This window comes from Pantherophis guttatus, chromosome 5, assembly GCF_059756535.1.
Source record: "Pantherophis guttatus breed Tessera chromosome 5, ASM5975653v1, whole genome shotgun sequence".
NCBI lineage: Eukaryota > Metazoa > Chordata > Lepidosauria > Squamata > Colubridae > Pantherophis > Pantherophis guttatus.
In genome coordinates this window covers 107,751,239-107,776,746 of record NC_142067.1, presented here as the reverse complement: position 1 = coordinate 107,776,746, position 25,508 = coordinate 107,751,239, and the positions used below count along the sequence as shown (strand labels likewise).

The following is a 25,508-nucleotide window of genomic DNA, read 5'->3' as shown; positions in this document are numbered from 1 at the left end:
GCCAAATGAGCAACATCAAAAAAAAAAAAGAAACACGTTAATTTCAGGTCTATCCATAGTTTTCTGTCTTGTAGAAGGGGAACATTGCCATGCTATCTTTCATACTGGTTGCAGAGAGAATTCCAGGAGTGTAAACATAGCTAGGAGCGTTATTCCTTTATATGGAATTTATTGGGAGCTCTGTGGTTTTGAAATGTAGAGGTGGGTGTATCAGTGGTGGGTTCCCCCGGTTCGCACCGGTTCTATAGAACTGGTAGTAAAACCGGCGGGAGGCTCCGCCCACCGACCCCGACGTCCCCAAAATGCTTCTGCACATGCGCAGAAGAGTGCACGCATGCGGCCTCATTGCGAACCGGTATTAAAGGTAAGTAGAACCCACCCCTGGGGTGTATGTATATACAGATGCATACCCAAGAAGAATTAAGTATAAACAAGAATTCCTAGCATAATAGTGTTCCTGCAATGAAATCATGATTATCAAACCCTTCTCAGAGGTGTTTGGATGGCAGATATAGGAACAGAAAAATTGACTCGGTCTACTTTGATCTGGCCCAACGTGTCTCTTACTGTGTTAATACCCTAATTGATATTAGTAGGCTACCGGTAATTGCTTCCGCATCAGAGCTTTTAAGTAAAGTATGAGGTTACTATCAATTTAAAATATTTTGTTGATTGTATTTCATTTCAGGTTTTTTTTTAATTACAAAAGAAAAGCCACTTTAGAATAAATGTTTGTTTAATGTTATTGTAACCGCTACAATGCAATACTCATTTGTAATTACCCATGCTGTGTTATTATTTTTTTTAAAAAAAAAGGAATAAAATGAAATTCGTTTAAAGTTATACTTTAAAAAAAACTCAAAAGGCATGAGGTTGCAAAACACATTCACGATTGCAATTTTGAGAACCCTGTCAAGATATCACTAGGCGTAATGTTCTTCCTTCACTTGCTGCGAATTGAGGTCTTAACATTTTGTAATGAACGAAGGTTTTGGTTAACCTTGGCTCTGGCAGACCTCATTAAAATAGCAGCCTGTCAGTTTCAAGTTTTAAAATATCAGTCCTGTCAGTTTTATATTCAATAGAATAATCTACAATTTTATTTAGGATATATTTTGTATGGAGTTTGTGTGTCCCAAGTAGTGGGAAAAGAAAACATTAGTCAATATTGCCATCTAGAGGACAAGAAATTTTCAAGTCTTGTCATACATGAAAGGAGCAATTCTTGAAATATCACACACACACACACACACACACACACACACACACACACACACACACACAGAACAGAAGACTAAGGTATTTTTATACTGGAATTATTTCACGTGATTATGGTTAGTCACATACAGTTAGGATTTTAAACCTATGTTTCTGTTTCTGTTATTTTGTTTAATTCTGTTGTCTAACTTTCTGTCTTCATGATGGGCTTTATATACAGACCATTATCCAGCAGTCCCAGTAATACCTAATGTTGAAATTTTATATATTTATTTATTAGATTATTATCCCGCCTTTATTACTTTATAAGTAACTCAAGGCAGCGAACATTATTATTTTTAAAACAAGGTATAAAATAAAATTTATTTAAAGTTATACCTTAAAAAATTCAAAAGGCATGATGCACTCATACATGAGTGCATCATGTATGTATTGCATCATGCATACATACATGATGCGATTCACAATGTAATCGTCCTTCTTCCTCCTATTTTTCCCACAACAAGAACTCAGTGAGGTGGATTGAGCTGAGAGAAAGTGATTGGCCCAAAATTACCCAGCCAGCTTTCATGCCTAGGCCAGAACTTGAATTCTTGCCTGATTTTTCTAGTCTGGTGCATTAATCTCTAGAGCAAACTGGTTCTCATCACATATTACAGAAATGTCAGTAATAATAAGTAAGGCAACTCCACAATTTCTGCATTAATCACTGCATTTCATGTAGTTTAACCCAGTAAATATATCTTGGAGAGCCATGCAAAGGTCTTGATCAGACCTTGAACTCTTCCATGGTTTCTATTTGTGTTTTCTTGTGTCTTGCAAGGGAAAAGATAGATAAGAATCAGAACGCAATGATATGCATTAAAAAGATACAGAGGCCCTTCTACTAGCTCAATTCTAGAGCTATTAGAGTAGTTGTGGGTGTGGTAATTTCACGATGGTAACTTAAATCCATTTCTCAAAAGAATAAGAGCAAAAATGTTGCCTTGTAGCAGGGGTGAAATGTAAAATTTGTTAATACCAGTTCTGTGGGCGTGGCTTGGTTGGGGGTAATGTGACTGGGTGGGCATTGCCAACTTTTTTTTTTTAACTTTTCAAAGCATTTTTTCTAAAGCTTTGAAAAGCCTCTGCCAATCAAGCAACTCAGCTGGGATCGTCAGAGACTTTTCAGAGCATTTTTTACCACCTCTTTGGCCAAGAGGTTGCAGAAAAAAATGCTTTGAAAAGCCTCTGACGATCCCAGCTGAGCCGCGCGATCATCAGAGGCTTTTTTTTTTTTACTTTTAAAAGCATTTTTTCGTCGGAAGAGGTTGTAGAAAAAATGCTTTTGAAAGTAAAAAAAAGCCTCTGATGATCGTGCAGCTCAGCTGGGCATGGTGGGGGATTTTTGCTACCAGTTCTCTGAACCACCCGCCGCCATCGGGCGATCCTGTCCGAACCGGGAGCATTTCACCCCTGCCTTGTAGAGATGACAATACTTTAGTGAAGTCACCATCACTGTTCAGGAGTTGCTGCATGTTTTTAGATACAATATATGTAGGGAGATGTACAGTTTTGGTGGCCAATGTTGCCCCCCAGCCTGAGTGGGATACCATGCATTTCACAAGTGTTTAATCTCTACCTACCTGGGGCTTGATATCAGCAAATACCAGATTGTGGATATTTATCTTATACCCGAATTTATTGGTAAAGATTGGGACAGTCAGCTATTGAAGATGTAAAGAGTTAATGTTTCTTAAAAGAAACAGAAAAAGTCTTCCTAAAAGAATGCAAGTTCAAGAAGAGAGAAATATGTTGTTGTTCCACATGTAGAGAGATGCATCCTAAAGCAGGGGTCTCCAACCTTGGCAACTTTAAGACTTGTGGACTTCAACTCCCAGAATTCCTCAGCCAGAAGAATTCTGGGAGTTGAAGTCCACAAGTCTTAAAGTTGCCAAGTTTGGAGACCCCTGTCCTAAAGCAATGGTCTCCAGCCTTTGCAGCTTGGTGTTGCCAGTGGGAGGGGTACAGGGAAACCGGACCACGCAAGTGGCAGGCCAGTACACACACATGCGCAGCTCGACTTGCACGAGTGATGGGATGGCGCTCATATGCATGCAGGCACGGCTCCACTTGCACAAGTCGAGTTGCGTGTGCAGGAGTGTTTGCTAACATTCCCATATTTCAAAGCCTATGATTGTCCATCAGCCTGGATCCAGCCAACCTAGCATATTGTGGGTTGTTGCAGCTTGGCCACTGGGATATATCATTCAAGGATCCCAGCCTGCATGGCCACAGGCCTTTATCCTGTAGCTGTGACCCTGATCCTAGTACATACCCCATATTTATTGAATTCTTTGAATATTTTTCAGAAACAGGCTTTACTGGGGTTTTTTTTTAACCAAATACCTTCCCTTTGTCTTGTTATTAGGTAATTGACATTAAAGAAAAACTAAAGCTTTCCAAAAAGTTCTGGTCTACATTACCGTACACCATCTGCAAGGAAGAAACAGTGACTGCTGGCATGTCAAATGAAGAGGATTGCTGGAATGGACACACCAAAGCTAAGTAAGTGAGAAAAAAAACAATAAAAACAATATTTACAGATGAAACATCGCATGTAATGTCTAGAAGGCTTTGCTCTGCTTTGCGACATTTTGTCAATTGAACACAAGGAACACTGGCATTCTTTGTCCATAACTAATGAAAGCTATCTCTCTCCATTGTAATGCCTCCAAGGTCCCTTCCAACTCTTCATTCTGTTCTGTTCTAAACATGAAAATATTCTCTCCCATCTATCTTCCTCTGTAGAATAGGCCAATGGTGGGATTCAAGTAATTTAACAACTGGTTCTCTGCCCTAATGATTTCTTCCAACAACCAGTTTGCCAAACTGCTCAGAAAGTTAACAGCTGGTTTTCCCAAAGTGGTGGGAACTGGCAGAATCCCACCACTGGAATAGGCCATTTAGGAATTTTGAGATTTTGAGTCATGGTTACTCAGGAAATACAGTGATATTTTATAATTTTTTGGAAAAGGGAACTATTTGTTTGCATCAGTGGTGAAATCTGGTGGTGGGCGTGGCAGGGGAAGGATACTGCAAAATCCCCATTCCCTCCCCACTACTGGGATAAGGATTCTGCAAAATCTCCATTCCCACCTCACTCTGGGGCCAGCCAGAGGTGGTAACTGCCGGTTCTCCAAACTGCTCAAAATTTCCACTACCGGTTCTCCAGAACCTGTCAGAACCTGCTGGATTTCATCCCTGGTTTGCATCCATTCTAGGAAGACACCCCTCCCCGAAACATAAGACACCCTAGAATGAATGAATGATCCTATAAGCATTTTTATCACAAAAGATGAATGTATAAGTCATGGATGAATGTTCTTGTCTCGGTGAATAACGCAATCGAAGTGCAATCATTACAGTGATGTGTCTTAATTCTCCATTCTGGTGTACAGGTATCTACCTGAGATCATGAATGATGGACTCACCAATCAGATAAACAATCCTGAGGTTGATGTGGACATCACCCGGCCTGATACCTACATAAGACAGCAAATTATGGCACTAAGAGTAATGACCAACAAACTAAAAAATGCATACAATGGGAATGATGTGAACTTTCAGGACACAAGTAAGACATTATGTAGGCAATTTTCTCTGCTGCAACCTTGCTTTTTTACTTTTAAAACTAGTAGCAATCTGCATTGAAATTACTGTCTGTCTTCTTCCTGTATCCAGTGGCTAGACACCACTGTGGGTGGGCCTTTGGACAGAATAAGTAAGGTCATATCATAAATGGAGGTAGGAACCAGGTTTTTCCATGTTGATCTAATCAGGGTACAGTGCTCCAGTTTTTTAACAGTATTAAGCCAACTTCAGGGCTTATAATACTATTGAGTTTGTTTCTCACTTCTGAATGAAGTGGAAATTCATCACTAATTTTTCAGCAATCACAGAGAACAAGCTGAGAGCTGAAAAAGATGTTCTGAAGACTCTGTGTGGTCTTGAAACTGTTGCTTTTTGGTTGACTTATAAAGAACAGTCTTACACATATGAATCAAATGGTAGAGATCCATCCACTCTATCGCCATCCAAGCCTTACTTTTACTTTCAGTGGTTTTATGAGTTTTCACGAGCTAAGGTCTTCCATGTCTACCAGGAGGAGGTCCTACAGCAGGGGTGTCAAACTCGATTTCATTGAGGGCCACATGAGAATTGTGTTTGACCTCGGGAGGGGCTGGGGGGGTCGTGGCTGGGTGTGTGTGGCTAGCTCCATGTCACTCGAGGCTTCATTTTCAGCTGGGATGGGCTCCTGCAGCCCTCTGCCAGCAAAAATGGAGCTCAGGGAGGCCGTGCGTAGGTTCCGTTTTCACTGGCAGGGGGCTGCATGAGACTGTCACAGCTGAAAACAGAGCCTGGGAGGGTCACACATGACCCTTCTGAGCTCTGTTTTTGCTGGCAGAGGCACCACGGGCCGGTCCTTCACTGTTTCCAGGATGGCCCTGCGGGCCAGATCTAAGCACCCTGTGGGCCAGATGCGGCCTGCGGTCTTGAGTTTGACACCCCCTGTCCTACAGTATAAAACAAAACCAGTCTATTTATCCCACCCAGAAAGTTTCTACTATATGATGAGCAGAGACTGGAAACCATCCAGCTGCTCTGCTTCTAGATTAAATCATAGAATCATAGAGCTGGAAGGGGCCTTGGAGGTCTTCTAATCCAAGCTCCTGCTCAAGGCAGGAACCTGTACCATTCCCATTCAAATGGTTGTCCAATCTATTTTTGAAAACCTCCAGTAAGATGCCCACCTAAGGCAACACCTACCCCTAAATCAGAAGATAAGAAATGGTACCCAACTGCACAGTTTCCTTTCAGAGAGAAAGAGATTGCATCTCTCTTAAAAAAAACAGAGTGTGTGTGGGTATGTGCACATGTGTAACATGTGTAACATGAAATCTGCTATACTAGAAAAGTTCCCTCCAGCCATCCTGCTTCTCCCACACAGGTTGCTCCAGGCCTGTGCTGATGCAGCTTAACTCTACACTTGTCTTGAAAACTGCTGTCATGACTCTTTAGCAGCACCATGCAAAGGATTCAGTTCAGAGTGCAGGCCCCAAAATTCATTTCCTGGACAATTCTCCTGCTGGTGTATGCTTCCAATTTTCTGTTCCAGGAAAACAGCTCTCCATTACTTTCCTTTTGGGGGGCAGATTTTATTGGATGGACATATTTTATACATCTGTGGGTGTATACAAATATATATATATATATATATATATATATATATATATATATATATATATATATATATATATATATATATATATATATATATATATGTGTGTGTGTGTGTGTGTGTGTGTGTGTGTCTGTGTGTGTGTGTGTCTGTGTGTGTGTCTGTGTATATGTATATGTATATGTATATGTGTATATAAAGTTATATCAAATTCATGAAAATGCACATGTGTGTAAGCACAGCAACCAGCTTTGAAATAAATTTTCCTTTCTTCCCTGCATTTTTTCTATTGGTTAGTGGTGCCTCACTGATTATACTGTAACACCTGTTTGATGGGCAGATTATCCCTGGTTTGATCTACTGATTTTTAGTTTTATTTGGTGATTGACCAGCAAGGAAATTACATTTAGGAGAAAACAGTTCTAAAATATCTAAAAGGGATTAGAAGAAATACTATGGCATACTTTAAAGATACTCTAGAGCCATGATGGCGAACCTATGGAATGTGTGCCACAGGTGGCACGCAGAGCCCTTTCTGCGGGCACGCCAGCCGTCGCCCCAGCCCAGGGGCGCACATGCGTGCACCTCCCATCAGCCGCACATGCGTGCATCTCCCATCAGCCAGCTGGTCTTCGGGTCTCTGCCGCGCATGCACGGGGGCAGGGCCTTCCCCAATCTCTGCAGGTACCACCCTCTGCAGGTGCCTCTCCGTGGCAGGAAGGCAGGAGAAAGCTACGATGCAATGGGGGGAGAAACTTTGGAGATTGTGGAAGGCAGGAGGCAGCTAGGATTCGATGGGGGAAAAACTTTGGAGATCGTGGAAGGCAAGAGGCAGCTAGAATTCAATGGGGGAGAAACTTTGGAGATTGTGGAAGGTAGGCAGCTAGGACTTGGTGGGGGAGAAACTTTGGAGATCGTGGAAGGCAGGAGGCAGCTAGGATTCGATGGGGAAGAAACTTTGGAAATCGTGGAAGGCAAGAGGCAGCTAGGATTTGATGGGGTTGACCTGGAAGATAAAACGGGGGCCCAGGGCACATGCGCAGGGGGTGCATGCGCAGGGGGGGTGCATGCGCAGGGGGATGCATGCACAGGGGGCGCAGGGGGCGCATGCACAGGGAACGTGCATGCATGCACAGGGTGTATGCGTGGGGGGCACTCACATTGCATTTTAGGGGTTGTGGCATGCGCACATGCATTCATGCATGTGCGCGCATGCTTTGGGCACTCGGCACCAAAAAGGTTAACCATCACTGCTCTAGAACAATACTTAAAAGTAAAAGGTAAAGTTTCCCCCCCGCACATGCATGCTAGTCGTTTCCAGCTCTAGGGGGCAGTGCTCATCTCCGTTTCTAAGGTGAAGAGCCAGCGCTGTCCAAAGACGTCTCTGAGGTCATGTGGCTGGCATGACTAAACGTCGAAGGCACACAGAGCGCTGTTACCTTCCCACCAAAGTGGTCCCTGTTTTTCTACTTGCATTTTTTATGTGCTTTCGAACTGCTAGGTTGGCAGAAGCTGGGACAAGTAACCGGAGCTCACCCCATTATGCGGCACTAGGGATTCGAACCGCTGAACTGCTGAACTTTCGATCAACAAGCTCAGCGTCTTAGCCACTGAGCCACTACGTCCCTCTGAGAACAATACTTAGATGTGGTCAAAGAAGTAAAAGTAGATTGATCTGATAATAACAACTTAAGATAAAACAATCAGGATATTAAATAAAGAACAGAGGTAATAATTCCTGATTAGCATCTGCATAAAGAGGACAATATAAAATAACATGTTCCATTATTTCAATTATTCCTCCACCGCATGGACTCTGTGCAAAGGGGATCTTTTGGTATCTCCTTTCAGTCACAGTTGTTAGAAAAGCATTGAACCTGGCCAAGGTTAAGGCCCGTCTGCATTTTGGAAGCATTCTGCAACTAAAAAGTATCTGGCTGGTTGGAAGAGATGTGCAGAAGGGTCTATGACAACTCACCATGGCCATCTCACCACAGCCAACTTTCCACGGGACAAGTCAACACAGGACAAGAGTTATACTAATATGAAAGAAATAGTGGGATAGAATTATTGAAGAGAGGATGCCAAAGGAGGGACAAAAATAGTATGTGAATGACAAGAATTAAAATAATATTTAACTATTTTAAATGATTAAATTGAATTGTTGAATTTTCCCGCAGCAAGTTGGCTGTAGCAAATTGTCCAATTCCAGTGCAGAGTAATTTAGGAAGATATTTCTAAACAGAGCTGGTAAATCTGCTTGCAGCTCTAAATCAATGACCCGATCCCCAGGCTGAAATTTAGCAAGATTTTTTTCCCTTCTCTTTTTTTTAAGTTTTTTATTTTTATTTTTTATCAACATATTCAAATGTACAGTCTTTTGTCCATCATTAATCATTATTCATTCATCTTGTTCTTTAACTTCCATTTGTTAATTAGTTGTTCGGGTCTGTTCTACCATTTCCTTCCTTTATTTTAATACAACCTTTCCTTTTCTTCCCTTCTCTCTCCTCTTCTGTTTCTTTCTATTTTCCTCATTCCTCCTCTCCTTCCCTTTTCTACTTCATCTCCTCTTTCCCCTCTCCTCTCTTCTTCCTCCCTTTCTTACCCTCTCTCTTTCTCTTTCCCCCTTCTTTCTTCCCCTCCTTTTCCCGTTCTTCTTTTCTTCTCTGAAATTTAGCAAGTTTTTTTCCCCCTTCTTTGTGCTACCTACTATTCTATTGAGCTGTTAATATTTTGATAATTCCACCTAACTTCCATTTTATTGTTTTTCCTGTCGCTTGACTTAAAAGCATTTCACACACAGCTCCCAAGTATCTCTGTATGGTTATTTGGCATATTTGAGAGATGGAGTGAAACCCTCTGATTTCCCGTGCCTGGAAAAATGACAGTGAAAAATATCACGGCAAAACTAAGCCCTGTGGACCTTCCTGCTTGCAAAGATTCTAAACCATTTAGAAGAAAGAAATGGAAAGGAACAATAAGCATTTTCATCTGAAGTTTGGAAGCATGTTAAGATACTTTTGTGTAGCCAGAAGCATGCAAACATTTAAAGCAGGGCTGTCCTGTCTACCCACATCCCACAAAGCTAATGGCACGTCTTGGGTTCCAGCACTCTTTGACTGGCACAGCATAGAGAAGCTCAGCCCAGGGGAAGCAAAGGGTTGGGGTTTTTCTGACCTAGGCTTCCTGAGACTGTAAAAAGCACACAGTTAGTCCCAAAAACCCTCTTTTTATTTCAACGGCTGTGAAATGAGTCACAAATAGTTTGTAAAGAGTCCAACAGAAGTCTGGCACAGTCCTTCGGGATAAGGCTAATAAACACCCACCTTTATCTCCCTTGATACACTGCCAAAGACCTAATTGGCAATTAGCTTTGCAAGGCCACATGGAGCACAGAGTCAAAATGGAGCTTCAGAATTTAAACCGACCAAAATGAACAAAGCTGTTTCCTGCAAAGGCTCACGTGCCTTTGCTTCTCCTTTATGTCTTATGGGAGGGGCCAATCATCTCCAAGCCCTACTCCCAAATCGTCCCTTTTGTCTTAACTGTTCTTGCCTTCTGGCAGCTCTGCGCATGCGCGCACTGAGAACAGGCTTCCCCTGTTCCTCTGCCTCACTGATGTCTGGCTCTGGAGGCAGCCCATAACTCCTAGATGGCCCTGGCCCCCTCTCTGCCTCTGACGCAGAGCCCTTGTCCGAGCCTTCCCCAGACTCCAGGACTGGCCCATGTTCCTCCCCAACCTCCTCACTGTCCGACTCTGCTACCAGCTCCGCAGACCGCCGGCAGACCACAACAGGGATACTCCTTGGTTGGCTTCTGAAAACTCTATATATGTAGGCCATAGAGCAAAAGATGAATGCACAACACTTATCTTGTGCTAATGTAAAAGCTTCGTTGAAAATTTCTGTATTAGAATGAACCTTTAATAAACACTTGAAAAACTGGCTTTTAAAACTTCTCTCCCATTGAGAGAATATGTTTAGAACTATGCTACTTTTTTTTTCATTTTATACACAAACACACAAGAATGTGTTTGTGTTTATTGATTGATTTATTGAGTATAAACACACACACATGTTACTTTAAGATTCTTTAATAGTTTCATAGTATGTACTGTAGATGTTATGCTGATTTACCAAAAAGGCTTAAAATGAAACCTGTAGACATCTATGTAAAATTAATGGGGTAAAAACTGAAGAGCTTTCTTCTCACCAAATAAAGAATAGTTAACTACATTTTAAATATGTTAGGGGTGGTTAAATTCAGCAGCATCAGGGGAAAAAAATAACTAAAGTTATCTTATCTTTATTCTGCTCAGAAAATACTGTGGTTAAGAATGTGACTTGTACATAAGTACCAAGTACTATATGGATTTAAAAAACAAAACAAAACATGGCAGTGGTTCCCTTTCTTTTTTCATATGTGCACACATGACATTTTTATTTTTGTACAATATCTACCTCAGAAACTAGCTGTTCTACCTTGTCTTGCTGGGGGGTGGGGGGAGAGTTGCGCCATGCCCAGATCAATAAATCTTTCAACATTAAGTGTCACCCGGGCAGAGCTGTTCCTCCTTAGATGTTCACATTATTTTATTACAGCTAGTCCTCGACCTACGACCACAATTGAGGCCAAAATTTATCTTGCTAAGTGAGAAATGTATTAAGCAGGTTTTGCCCTATTTTGCGACTTTTCTTGTCATATTCGTTAACTGAATCACTGCAGTTGTTAAATTAGTAACACGGTTGTTAAGTGAATCTGGTTTCCCCATTGACTTTACTTGTCGGAAGGTCGCCAAAAAATGATCACATGACCCCATTGCACTGCAACCGTCGTAAATGTGAGTCAGTTGTCAAACATCCGAGTATAAATTACGCGACCATGGGAATGCTGCAATGGTCATAAAAAGTAAGTCATAAGTCACTTTTTTCAGCGCCGTTGTAACTTCGAACAGTCACTAAATGAACTGTTGTAAGTCAAGGACTACCTGTATTATCTAAGACGGGGTGGGCAAATGTGGCTCTTTTACAACCTGTGGACTTCAACTCCCAGAATTCCTGAGACAGCCACAGGTTGTAAAAGAGCCACATTTGCCCACCCCTGAAGAGGAATGCTGGGTTGTTATTGATACTTAAGATATTTTATTCATTTTTCCAGCATTATTACACATGTTGAATTTTTTAATATATAACCCTCCTATATGCAAAGACAAAATAACTTTTGTTTTAAATGAAATATTAATAGATAAATAAGTTCCCCTGGGGAAAAAAAAGAGGTTATTTTTTCAGTAAATTTGGCTAAGAATATCCTGTAAAAACGCTGCTATACCTCTCACTACATTTGTGGAAATATCCAGGTTGCAATTTGCTAACAGATTTTCGGTTTGCTATTTCAATTCTGTTATTTCTTTGGGCCCAAACTCATGGCTCAAGCGGGTATTTTAATAATTTTGTGTCAGCAGAAAAAAAGGCAGCTATGTATTTTTCAAAAATTCAAATTAAATAATTCGCTCCTTATATTTGCTTCAATGTGTGGCCTTTTGAGAGTATCTTTGTGGGCTCTCTGTGTGACCCTGGCAGATCCTTCTTCCACAGGTAACACCCCTGCCTTATGGTCAATGTGGGACCTACTATGAGGTCCTGGGAAGGAGTTCTGCACCAGCCCTCCTGGAAGCTGATGGTCCAGCAAGTGGTACACTCAGACCAGTGGTGAAATCCAAATTTTTTTACTACCGGTTCTGTGGGCGTGGCTTGGTGGGCGTGGTATGACTTGGTGGGCATGGCAGGGGAAGGATACTGAAAAATCTCCATTCCCATCTCACTCCAGGGGAAGGATACTGCAAAATCCCCATTCCCTCCCCACTCCTGGGGGAAGGATATTGCAAAATCTCCATTCCCACCCCACTCTGGGGCCAGCCAGAGGTGGTATTTGCCGGTTCTCCGAACTACTCAAAATTTCCACTACCGGTTCTCTGAACTGCTCAAAATTTCCGCTATCGGTTCTCTGAACTGCTCAAAATTTCCGCTACCGGTTCTCCAGAACCTGTCAGAACCTGCTGGCTTTCACCCCTGACTCAGACCCATCAGGCAGTGTCTCTCAGACAATGAAAGTCACCTGGAGCTACTCCACTCTCTGTGTATACAGCTTGAGCTGTTCTCTAAAGCTCTTCCCTGATTTCTCTCTTTCTCTCCCTGGTCCTACAGGTGAAGAAGCCAGTGGCTCCGGTAGTGGAAGCGGCTGTACAGATGACATTTGTCCAACAGAATTTGAATTCATCACCACAGAAACTCCTCTCATTGACTCAGACAGGAGGGAAGTGGACTCTTCAGCCAACCAGCCCAGCCCATCCGTCCTCACGGGCTTCCTCCTTCTTACAGTCTTTCTCCTGCAAAGACACTGCAGATAATCCTGGCTCCGGTCAGCCCTGACTGCCTTTTAGCTATTGAAAAAGAACAGAACAGCCAATTTGCTCCTTTTCTGATGCCCTCAGACAATGGACCAGACCACCAACCCTTACGGTTTTCTACCAGAAAGAAGCGGCCCTGCCTCCTGCCCAGTTTGGCACTTTCACGGAGAGTGCTGAGGCCTAGAAGAGCCTCTTCTGGTTTCCATCTGGGGAAGGCAATGTCTGCTTCTCAGCGATCTCTTCTCTCACACTTTTATTCCAGAAGACTTTTCAGAATATGATTTGCTTTTATGCTTCAGAAAGAAAGAAAAAAAGAAAGAAAATGGGGTGGGGGGGAATTTAGGGGACCCAACATGGGCTTTTATTTTTATTTCTTTTTTTCCCATTAGAAAGAAAAAGAGAACGGGAAGAAGAAACACATTGAAAATAAAGCTATTCCAAGGCCGAATAATAAGCACGTACATATGCACACACACAGGAAAGCAAAGCCTTCTTATCTAGGACACTTCTGTATTGCACTTCAAATCACCAAAATGATGTTAGTCACTGAGAGAATATCTTGGAGTTTGGTGCTTTGTTTTGGTTTTGTAACACAGGTATAAACTATGTTTATTCTTAACTGTCAATGGAAGAGTTGACGGAGAGGTTTGAAGCAAAAATAGGACACTTTCTGAGAACGAGAATAGCACCTTCCTGTCCCTTTGCTCTCACCAGTTGGTGTTTGCCAACTAAGGTTTTTGTTGCAGTTGGTTTGACCCATGTTACAGCATGGGCACAGGAATGCCCTATGGGGGCATCTGCAGGACGGTGTCAAAACAAATCAAAATGATTATGTAATTGAAGCCACTCCTCTTTTTAGAGGCCTACTGTCTTCATGGATTGCACATAAAAAGGGGTGGGGCTTCAATCACATGCCAATCTTGGCATTTTTAACAAACCTCTGCAGCCCCCCACCCTTTTTCCCCTATTACCACCCATCTGCAGCATTTTTTTAAACAATTCTTGAATTTAAAACATTAGACAGACCGTCCATCCTACACACACACAAATCTCTTATGATATATGATAATCTTTCTTTCTCGCTTTCACTTTTGATCTCGAAAAGAATTTTCTGAACCCGTGCTATTCGACATACCCAAATGGCCAACTTAAAAGCAGCCAACAATAGTAATTGGATCAATAACTTTTCATAGAAAGGACTTTCTTCCTATTGTTTATTGTATCAAAAGGGAATTCTCTTGCTGAACTATTGACACGCCTACATGTGCACGCACTCACACAAATATCTCTCTATATACATATATAATATATATATAGTACTGACACTCCGAATTTATTTCACTTTTTTAGTCTTAGTACGGCCATCTATTTTTATATATATGAATATAAATATAAATATATATATAAAAATCACAGATTTTAACTTCTTAATTACAAGCTCAGGGTTGACACATCTTTGTAGGGGGAAAATGTTTTGTCAACCAGCTTTTTGTGTGTATGTGTTGCTTGGGTAAATGTCATCCTTTCATTATTGACAAGTGCAAAAGTCAAACAGGAGACTTTTGACTGCATTTGGGAATTAGAAACTCTGCCCATTTCTTTATAGCAGGAATACGCAATCATATATTTTTTTCAGGTCCGCAATCTACATTTGGTCTTCGAATGGTATGATGTCATGGAACGGCATACATGGAGGACAAATAATAACAGTAACCGAGTTGGAAGGGACTGTGGAGGTCATCTAGTCCAACCCCCCTCCTCACGCAGAAGACCTATACTAGGGATTCAAACCGCCGAACTGCCGACCTTTCTGATCGACAAGCTCAGCGTCTTAGCCACTGAGCCACCTAGCCAGGTGCAGCCCAGTGGGGGAAAAATAGTTTTAATCACATTTTCATTAAAATAAGTTAATTAAATACAATTCAAGTACAGGGAGTCCTTGCTTAGCATCTGCCTTGTACAGCAACTGCTGTTACTCTGATGAAAATGTAACATTGCAATTAATTCTCCTATTTATCATCTTCCCAGGTCTGTAAAGCAAAGGAAGTTGGAATAAGATCATAAGAGCAATTGCGGTTTCACTTAGCGATCATTTCACTCAATTGCCAGTCTCAGTTGTGGACACTAAACTAGAATTACCTCTATATTCCCCATACATTTGATAATTTCCACTTTTGGTCCTGTTAAGGTATCAATCTGGAGTAATTTTGAAGACTCTCGGAAGGTCCTGTCCAATATTTGTGGGTTTGCATAAGTTCCACATGGACAGGGAAGCTGTCCAAAAAGTCAAGTATGCTTTTTTGTGATATCACATGCACAATTCATGCAAAAAAAAAAAGGGGGGGGGGAGTTGGACAACACGGTTGCAATCACTACCTTGATTTTTTTGACAAACTGTCCACAGAAGCCCCTTGCAGGGCTAACTCCAAACTCACACATTTGTGAAAATCTGTGGGATACAGACATGAGAATATGTAGAACAGCTTGATTTGGTAATGATGATTGTACTTTTATGTGCTTTCCTTTAAAGTTAATTAACTGCAAAAGACTTAAAATATCTGCAGGTTGCGTCTGGATAAAAGGATCTGTAATCTACTCTTATGTGATCCTGATGGGCATATTTCAGGTTTGTTCCATGAGATCCATTAGCCAAACCACTTAGAGATGCACTTTGATTTCAAGAACCCTGAAGTGGGAATTTCTTTAAATAATCAGAATTGTACTGGTCTCATTTCCATTCTACTCAAAATTTCACTCTAGGTTCCTCCCGGCTTTCTTCCTTTGGGCAATAGAATCTATAGCGGAGGTAAGGAGCGATGTAATTGCTACGTTCCAAACATTTGGGAATTAGAAACCAGTCTCTTGTAAACCTCCTAGGGAATAATTAGTAAGTCCACAACTGATTTCTGCCCAGCCTGCCATACAAGAGAACAAAAACCCTGCCACAGTCCATGACCTTCAGCTCTTCAAAAGCTGTACCCTCTAGTCAAGCTAGACATCACAAAGTTTTCTAGGGAAAAGAGACAGAAGTAGTTTGCCATTGTTCTCCTCTGTGCTGTCCTTGTTACAGTCCTGTGGCCATGGTGATCTTCCATCTGAGTTCTAATCAGGGCCAGCCACACAAAGTTTCTGATTTCAGACCAGCGGCAGCCACTTGTGAAGACTTTTTGAGAGGTTGGTTCTGGAGAGAAAATGTCAATCAACGTAGCTGTCTTAAATTCTGCTGACTGTGAAATTCTGGGAGTTGAAGTCCATAGATCTTAAAATAAGTGAAACGCTGATCTAAAAGATGCTGAAAGTCAATTGTGGGGGAAATAATTGCAAACATGTGGAATCTGCCCATTGTAGCACCTTCTATTCACATTTGTACAGATGATTTGTTGACATTTTCTGAACAGGTGTCTCCTCTGATTAATTAGCCACATTCCCTTTTCCTCAAGATTAAGGAAAAAATTAAGTTTCCACATTCCAAGATTTCTTGCAATACTTTTCGTTTTCTGATGTTACCCAATTTTATATATATATATATGCCTTCCTCAAGCTATTATGTCCTGAAATGCAGCTCTTCTGATTCCCAGCAGGCATATTAAACATGTCTGAAAAATAGCTGCTTGAACAGCTGTTTTTATATTGATTTAACATTAAAGTTGAACACCTGGAAGGTGGGGTGTGAGGAAGTGCTCCAGTTTGGATCGATCCTGAGCTGTATCTGGTTATGCAGTTATGTGGTTACTCTTTGTACCCCAAGTACCATTCTGTCCTCATTGTCACTGATGCTTCTTAATTGGGGTCCAGATATGCCTAAATGGCTGTTGCATCTTTCCAATAACAAAGATTTGGCCCAAATTTGAACAAAACGTGTGATCTCATTGTATCTCACTTGGTTTCCCATGGCTGATTTAACTTCTCAAAATGAATATTTGACTCTGAGCAAGATCAGCCCAGAGACAGCTCTGATGAAAATGCAGAGGGCTATGCAGTAATCATGATTCCATCTCCAAAACCAGAGCTGATGCTGACGGATGTTGTTAAATAACACCAAACTCAGATAGCATGTCTCATTTAATCGTCTTGACTGTGTGAATTACCATGTGAGTTAAAATCAGGAATGAATTTGTCCCATAATATTTCTGTTTACTTCTTCACAGTAGGTATCATGACTGCTTTGTGTAAGATGTGCACAAGGCTCTCAAATACCCCTTTAGAGGTTACAATTGTCTTTTTTCGCATATGTCACATTGCCTTGGAATGTGAAAGAGCTATTAAATCTACCAAGTGTGTTGAATTTCAGAATTAGGAAATAAAAATGTAAAAACTTGGTGCTTCTTAAACACAAGTATTCTATATCATTTGATGTGCTTTTCTTTACCTGGCTTATAATTGTATTTCAGAAATACCCTGTTTCCCCAAAAAAATAAGAGCCGAGGTGGCGCAGTGGTTAGAGTGCAGTACTGCAGCTACTTCAGCTGACTGCTAGTTCAGCAGATCAGCGGATCAAATCTCACCGGCTCAAGGTTGACTCAGCCTTCCATCCTTCCGAGGTGGGTAAAATGAGGACCCAGATTGTTGGGGGCAATATGCTATTTAGTATACTGTCTTTGGCGTAAGCTGCCCAGAGTCCTCGGAGAGTGGGCGGCATAGAAATGTGAATAATAAAATAAATAAATAAATAAATAAATAAATAAATAAATAAATAAATAAATAAATAAATAAATAAGACATCCCCTGATAATAAGCCCAACCGGGCTTTTGAGTGCATGCACTAAAATAAGCCTTCCCCCGAAAATAAGCCCTCCCCAAAAATATTTAAACGCAGAGCTCAAAACTAGGTAAGACAGCAAGAGGAGCCCCATCTTGCTCCATGCACCCCAAAATAATAAGACCTCCCAAAAAATAAGGCCAAGCACTTATTTCGGGGTTCAAAAAAATATAAGACAGGGTCTTATTTTCGGGGAAACACGGTACTGCTGGCTGAGGAATTCTGAGAATTGAAGTCCACAAGTCGTAAAGTTGCCAAGGTTGGAGACCCCTGGACTAGACAACTTCCAAGGATACTTCCACCCCTATGATTCTATGTTCTATATTCTAATCTGTTCTAGGGGAAAATGGTTGCCACAGAGAACATGCACCTACCATTAGATTCTCTCACTCTGTAGCTCCTGGTAAGAGGAGATGCTCAGCAATTGCTTTTAGATATTTCAGCCTCAACAGGCAAAATCTCTTGGGAAAAGGAGGTCTCCGAGATAAATTTTTAGGGAGTCTTAAAATCTAAAAAGTTTTTAGCAGATTAGTAGGAGAACACGGTTCTCAGTGAGAAATTGATGTTGTCATTGGGGAATTCTCAGGTTTATTTCTTCAGAGACTTTGGTGTCTGTTGTCCATGCGGTGACTATTCACATTCACACTTCCAGGAAAATAAATGTAGATCAGCCTGCAATTTTTTTATATCTCTTTGCTGTGTGGTGCTATCACTTTGTTAAATAAAGAACTAGAACAGCTTCTAAAGTATTGGAGAAAACCAAAGAGTTCTGAGGAACACATCCAAAGAAATGGGAAATCTTCTAAGCTTAGCTTTCTCCAAATTAGTCATATTCTGATGCAAGAGAAATCAATTCCATTAATTAATTCCTGATGGGGAATGGGTTGGACTAAAGACCTCCAAAGTCCCTTCCAACCCTGTTATTCTATGTTCTATTGTTGTTGTTTTTAATTCCCAGCCTACTTGACAACCTGCACAGCTGGGGAAAGCAGTCCCACAGCCTTTTGAGAAGAGGTTCTTTTTTTATATATCAATGATCAGAGTAAGCAAACTATGCCTTCTCTCATAGCCTGTAACAAGTTGGCTGTGTGTCCCAGAGGGAAATTGCCCACAGATGAACAGACACTAAAGAACCTCACTTCCCTCAATCCCAGCCATAGTTGGCCAATAGAGATACACATAAGCAGGGTTAGGCTGCTGGGGGTTTGCAGGGGTTTGGGAAAACCTCTAGCTAAGATTTTGTGCAGTTTGGAGAACTCCCAAATCCCACTCCTGGCTGGCCCCGCCCACCAGGCCCCGCCCCTCCCTGGAGTCCCCACACAGCCCGTTTTAGATGCAGGTAAATGCAAGGCGCACATGGAGGCTCAGGGAAGGTGAAAAATGGGCCTATCGGAAGATCGGGAAGGCCGGAAATGGGCCTGTTTCCAGCCTGCAGGGGGCCTCCAGAGCCTGGGGAGGCTGTTTTTGTCCTCCCAGAGGCCCAAGAAAAGCCTCCGGAGCCCGGGGAGGGCAAAAACACCCCCCCACCAGGCTGCAGGAGGCCGACTAGGCCACACCCACTATGGCCACACCCATCCAGCAACCAGGCAGAGAACCCCTCGCTAAAATTTTTGAAGCCCACCCCTGCATATAAGCAAGATATTGTTTAGTTATGGGATTGCTTGTATAGTTCTTGCCTCACTACAAGTCTCATTCAAAGAGTACAAAATTGTTCAGGGAATCATTAGTTCCCCCCCCCCTTTTTTTTTTTCCCCCTTATGGTGCATCTAATAAACAGGAAATCTTTCATTTTCACTTAAGAAGTATCATGATACCTACTGGCTGAATCGTACATCACTGTCATAAAACTTGAGTGTGCAAACAACATTGCCAAAAGCTAACTATAATAAAGGCAATCCTTTGTTATAAATCTTTCTTTATGAGTCATTCTGCTCTAGGATGAGATGAGTAAAAGAAGTAGCTTTGCATGTTTTACAGCTTTAGTCCTAATAGACCAAACTAGCCTGCAATTCTTTTCTGATCACATATATATATGTTGTCACCCAGCATTGACTCTCTTCTCTGTTTGCAAAGGACTCAGGAAAGGTGCAGACTCACAAACTGGGACTGAGCCCCCAGTGAACATAAAGTGACTGATAGATATATATATTTGTTTATTTTTATTTGGTTGGTTGGTTGCAGGGGTGAAATCCAGCAGGTTCTGACAGGTTCTGAAGAACCGGTAGCAGAAATTTTGAGTAGTTCGGAGAACCGGCAAATACCACCTCTGGCTGGCCCCAGAGTGGGGTGGGAATGGAGATTTTGCAATATCCTTCCCCCAGGAATGAGGAGGAATGGGGATTTTGCAGTATCCTTCCCCTGCCACGCCCACCAAGCCACACCCACCAAGCTACATCATGCCCACCAAGCCACGCCCACAGAACCAGCAGTAAAAAAAATTGAATTTCACCACTGGTTGGCTGGTTGATTGATACCCAGTCACGTCTCCAAGAACTCAGGACAGCTTACGTGGAGCTTCCCCTTCATTTTATCCCTACAAAAACAATCCTGTGTGGCTGAATCAAAATTATTCAGTGAATTATCATGGCTGAAGATATTCTAGACCTTGGCTATTCCCAATCATGTCTCATCATGGATAGTGTTTTACACAAAGTGATGTGATCAGAAATCTAGAAAGACGTCATTTGAGTGTATTTGTAAAGCTTCACTTGTACCAAACAGTGCAGTGATTATAAAAACATGCTTTCAAGATACTCTGAATGGTGACCATAACATGGTAAGTTGCAAAGTTTTTAAATGGCGGGGGAAGAGTGTTTATTAAATAAATAAATATTTTTGGTCAATAAGAGTTGTGCAAGCTTTGCTAAAGCAGCTCTAATGGGACTTATTTCCATGTAAATATCTCTACCTGCAGCCTAACAAAGAGTTACAATCTGAATCTTACTTTTATCCATCAGAATGCCAACTCTGTCCCTCATATCCTGTAGAGATGATGATAACAGCAGACTACTATCCCCATATAATTCTTTACGACGCAAAAAAGATGTGGAGACTCTAGAAAGAGTGCAGAGAAGAGCAACAAAGATGATTAGGGGACTGGAGGCTAAAACATATGAAGAACGGTTGCTGGAACTGGGTATGTCTAGTTTAAGGAAAAGAAGGGGAAGCATGATAGCAGTGTTCCAATAATATCTCAGGGGCTGCCACAAAGAAGAGGGAGTCAAGCTATTCTCCAAAGCATCTGAGGGCAGGACAAGAAGCAATGGGTAGAAACTAATCAAGGAGAGAAGCAACTTAGAACTAAGGAGAAATTGCCTGACAGTTAGAACAATTAATCAGTTGAACAACTTGCCTGCAGAAGTTGTGAATGCCCCAACACTGGAAGTTTTTAAGAAGATATTGGATAATCATTTGTCTGAAGTGGTGTAGGGTTTTCTGCCAAGCAGGGGGTTGGACTAGAAGACCTCCAAGCTCCCTTCCAACTCTGTTATTCTATTCTATTATTCTATTCTATTCATATTGTAAATTCCAATTAATTTGGAATGAAGATACCCCAAAAATGGTGCACTCCTTGAATGACCACCTATCTGCATCCAGCATCTATCCTTCCTTCATGACATTAATTACATAAAGGTTCAACTCTAACTGACTCTTGACTGCTTTATATAATAAAAAAATCAGAACCATAAAACAAAGAAACAAATGCTATGTTTCCAGGAAAGGTTCCATACAAAACAAGCATCCCAACCACCATTCTCTCCTGGGGTTTGGGCAGTGGTGAAATTCAATTTTTTTTACTACCGGTTCTGTGGACATGGCTTGGTGGGTGTGGTGTGGCTTGGTGGGCGTGGCAGGGGAAGGATACTGCAAAAATCTCCATTCCCTCCCCACTCCAGAGGAAGGATACTCCAAAATCTCCATTCCCACCCCACTCCAGGGGAAGGATACTGCAAAATCTCCATTCCCACTCCACTCCAGGGGAAGGATACTGCAAAATCTCCATTCCCACCCCACTCCAGGGGAAGGATACTGCAAAATCCCCATTCCCTCCCCACTCCTGGGGAAAGGATATTGCAAAATCTCCATTCCCACCCCACTCCAGGGAAAGGATACTGCAAAATCCCCATTCCCACCCCACTCTGGGGCCAGCCAGAGGTGGTAATTGCTGGTTTTCTGAACTACTTAAAATTTCCACTACCGGTTCTCCAGAACCTGTCAGAACCTGCTGGATTTCACCCCTGGGTCTAGCAGAATATCACTTTTCGGAACATTATCAGGATGGGAGCCATTTGCATCTCTGGACAGTTGCCTGTTCCAGAGGGCCAGGCCAGAAGAAGAGAACAGTTAGTCTCTAAAACAGATGCAAGTTCTGTAACACCAGATGGAATTTACTTTCAAATGCATGCTTTGCTTTGCTTTGCTTTGCTTTGCTTTGGGGGTTTTTTGGGGGTGGGAGTTACTTGATATCTGGAATAACCTTAAGTATTAATGGGGCAGGGAATTAGAAGGTGTTAATGAAGTCACAATTAGGTTTCAATTAAATTAACAACAAGCTCTCTTAGAATGTATAATCTAATTTGTTAATCAGCCTGCACAGCATATTTTGATGGAGAGTGTAAGGAGGTGAAACCAAGTGTTACAAATCATGGAATATATTAAATTAAAGCAGAGCTACTGGAGGATACAGTGTGCTGCCATTTTTATACCAAAAAAACCCCTTTTAAAGTCTAATACAATATATAAAATTGCTCCTTCTGAGAACTTGTGCTTGGTATCATATTAATGAAACACCCCCAAACCCTCTTTGGCATTATTTCAGATAGTTCTCAGGAAGATTTCCTCAATGGTTGAAAGGTCAAAATAAGCAAAACCAGGAACTGCAGAAAGCTCAAAGGTAGGATGCACATTTTAAAAAGTCGGAAGGAAGGGTGTGAGAGAACAAGGAAAGGAGTAAGTTAATTGGCAGTCCAATATTATATCTCAACATGAAGGTAGGAATCTGTATAGACTTTAATGGGGGTAACTTCTCTTTATTAATCTATGCGGTATTAAAGAAATGTACTCATTCCAGGCCTATCATTTGGAGCAGGTTTAGGCTAAAATCAAGAAGGAAGTACAGAAGATGCTAATGCTCAGTTTCCCGCTGGAAATCTGATAGGAAGCCAAGATTATTATTTTGCTGTTGTTTCCCCCAAATTTATCAGTTTGAATGAAAAACTTTATTCTGTCATTTATTTATTATTTATTTATTATTGCGATTTATATGCCGCCTTTCTCCCTAGGGACTCAAGGTGGCTTACAATATGACAAATTCCAATACAAATCACAATGAAATAAAATTAAAATCAGCAACCCTGTTAAAAACAGTTTAAAATTATGACAATGTATCCCCAAACGGATCAGTTGAATTGATGAAAGAGCGACATCTTCAGCTCGCGACGGAAGGAAAGAAGGTCGGGGGCTATCCTGAGCTCGGTGGGCAATCCATTCCAGAGGGTCGGGGCTCCCACAGAGAACACCCTCCTCCTGGGGGCCGTCAGCCGACATTGTTTGGCCGACGGCACCCTGAGGAGGCCGACTCTGTGAGAGCGCACAGGACGGTGGGAGAGCGGCTGTAGATGGTCCTGCAAGTATCCCGGGCCTAAGCCATGAATGACATTATTCTGTCATTGACCTTTTCCAAATGAAAAAAGAAAACACCTTCTAATTATAAAACCCATCACAAGACATGATATTTTAGCAATAGTAGAGAAAAACTTAGCTACATTCAGGAGAAGACCATCATATCTGTTGGGCAATAATATTTGCAGATAACATTAATTTGAGTGGCTTAGACAGGGAGTTGTAACCAGACATCCTTGTAATAAGGCTTGAGGTTGAAAGAACTTCTTCACAAAAAGATTTTTTTTTTTCAGATGGAATATTCTGAAATTTTCACTCAAGAAGAGATATTGGAAGAGCATAAAATCTTCTCAGAGTTGGGTTATCTTCTGCCACAGACCCCTCCTGCCTGCCTGCCTGCCTGCTGTCAATGACTACCCAGTTTCAAGGAGGAAAAAACTTCAGCAACGCAGCTGCCCAGTTACTTTTCCCAGCAAAATACCAAGGGGCTGGGAAGTGGGGGTATGAGGCAGAGAGATCACCGCAAGAGCCATGGATTCAATGCTTCGGAGCACTGCAAATCTAAACGTCACTGCATATCGTCCTCGAGAAAGAAATACATTGGCTTAGCTGGCCCCTCCAAGACTGCTGATGTTATGAAATGAGACAGAACTGCACCTGCTTTTCATCTAACTCAGGGGTGTCAAACTCAAGGCCGGCAGGCTGGATCCGGCCTGTAGGGTGCTTAGATCTAGCCTACTGGTCCATCCTGGAAACAGTGAACGACTGGCCCGTGGTGCCTCTGCCAGTGAAAACAGAGCCCAGGAGGGCCACATGCACCCGTCCCCCCAAGCTCTGTTTTTGCAGGCAGAGGGATGCAGGAGGCCATCCTGGCCAAAAACAGAGCTCGGGAACCCATTTTCATTGGCAGAGTCAGAGGTGGGTTTCAGCAGGTTCTGACCAGTTCTGGAAAACCGGTAGTGGAAATTTTGAGTAATTCGGAGAACCAGTAGTAAAAATTCTGACTGGCCCTGCTCCCATCTATTCTCTGCCTCCCAAGTACCAGCTGATCAGGAGGAAATGGGGATTTTGCAGTAACCTTACCCTGGAGTGGGGTGGGAATGGAGATTTTACAGTATCCTTCCCCTGCCACACCCAAGCCACACCCACCAAGCCATGCCACGCCCACCAAGTCACACCCACAGAACCAGTAGTAAAAAAATTTGAAACCCATCACTGGGCAGAGTGCTCGAGCCACCACAGGCGCCCCCCCCCAACACGAGTGACATCAAGCTGGTCAAACCCACTCTGGCCACACCCACCCCAGCCCCCCGAGGTCAAACATAACCCTGATGCGGCGCTCAATGAAATAGTGTTTGACACCTCTGATCTAACTTATCGCAGATGATGGGGTTCCAAATCATATGACCAAAAATAGAAGGCACTTTCCTCACACAAGTGGAGGAGGCAAACATGTAAAACATAGGACAATGTCATGTTTTTAGGGTCAGAGAAAGCTGTATCTCCCTGCACTTGTTCAGTCATAACATAACATCTAGAACAGCGTTTCTCAAACAATCAGAATAGTGCTGGAAGGGACCTTGGAGGCAGTGGTGGGACTCAAATAATTTAACAACTGGTTCTCTGCCCTAATGATTTATTGCAACAACCAGTTCACCAAACTGCTCAGAAAGTTAACAACCAGTTCTCCCAAAGTGGTGTGAACTGGCTGAATCCCATCACTGCTTGGAGATCTTCTAGTCCAGACTTCTGCTCAAGTGATGAAGCACCCACAACTTTTGAAGGCAAGCTGTTCCACTGGTTAATTGTCCTCACTGTTAGGAAGTTTCTCCTTAATTCCAGGTTTCTTCTCTCCTTGTTTAGTTTCCACCCATTGCTCCTTGCCCTGCCTTCTGGTGCTTTGGAAAATAAATTGACCACCTCCTCTTTGTGGCAGCTTCTTAAATACTGGGATACTGCTACCACGTCCACTAGGACTCCAAGGTTCCTCTCACAGTTACACTTGCTTTTCTCCATATTAAATTTCATGTTTTTGGATAGGGCCCATTTTTCAAGTTTTCAAGCCTGTCAAGATCTTTTTGGATCCTGAACTTGTCTTCTGGGGGGGTTGGCTATTCGTGCCAGTTTAGCGTCAACTACAAATTTGATGAGTTCCCTTTCTATTCACTCATCTAAGACATTTATGAAGATATTGAAGAGTATTGCGCCTAAGACAGAACCTTGTCGTACCTCACTGCTTACTTTCCTCCATGTAGATGTAGATTAAGGACTACTTGTTG

General features: G+C 42.1%; 1 protein-coding gene and 1 long non-coding RNA gene across 5 annotated transcripts in view; both read left to right on the top strand.

Annotated features, from left to right (window-relative positions):
* Window positions 1-17,184, top strand: part of GPC6 (glypican 6) — a 939,262-nt gene extending 922,078 nt beyond the window's left edge. For 2 of the 4 annotated variants that reach the window (XM_087895494.1, XM_034417402.3), the window contains 3 exons: window positions 3,629-3,765; window positions 4,659-4,834; window positions 12,646-17,184. In XM_087895494.1, coding sequence (XP_087751620.1) covers window positions 3,629-3,765; window positions 4,659-4,834; window positions 12,646-12,848 — 516 coding nt within the window. In that variant the 3' untranslated portion in view covers window positions 12,849-17,184. Of the gene's footprint in view, window positions 1-3,628; window positions 3,766-4,658; window positions 4,847-12,645 lie in introns of all 4 variants that reach the window. The other 2 variants (XM_087895493.1, XM_034417392.3) reach the window with 1 other exon arrangement.
* A 5,240-nt stretch (window positions 17,185-22,424) lies between these two features.
* LOC148113552 (uncharacterized) lies at window positions 22,425-23,851 on the top strand. The gene is made up of 2 exons (XR_015728319.1): window positions 22,425-22,501; window positions 23,523-23,851. It is a non-coding gene; the product is annotated as an uncharacterized LOC148113552 (long non-coding RNA).
* The last annotated feature ends 1,657 nt before the right edge of the window (window positions 23,852-25,508 follow it).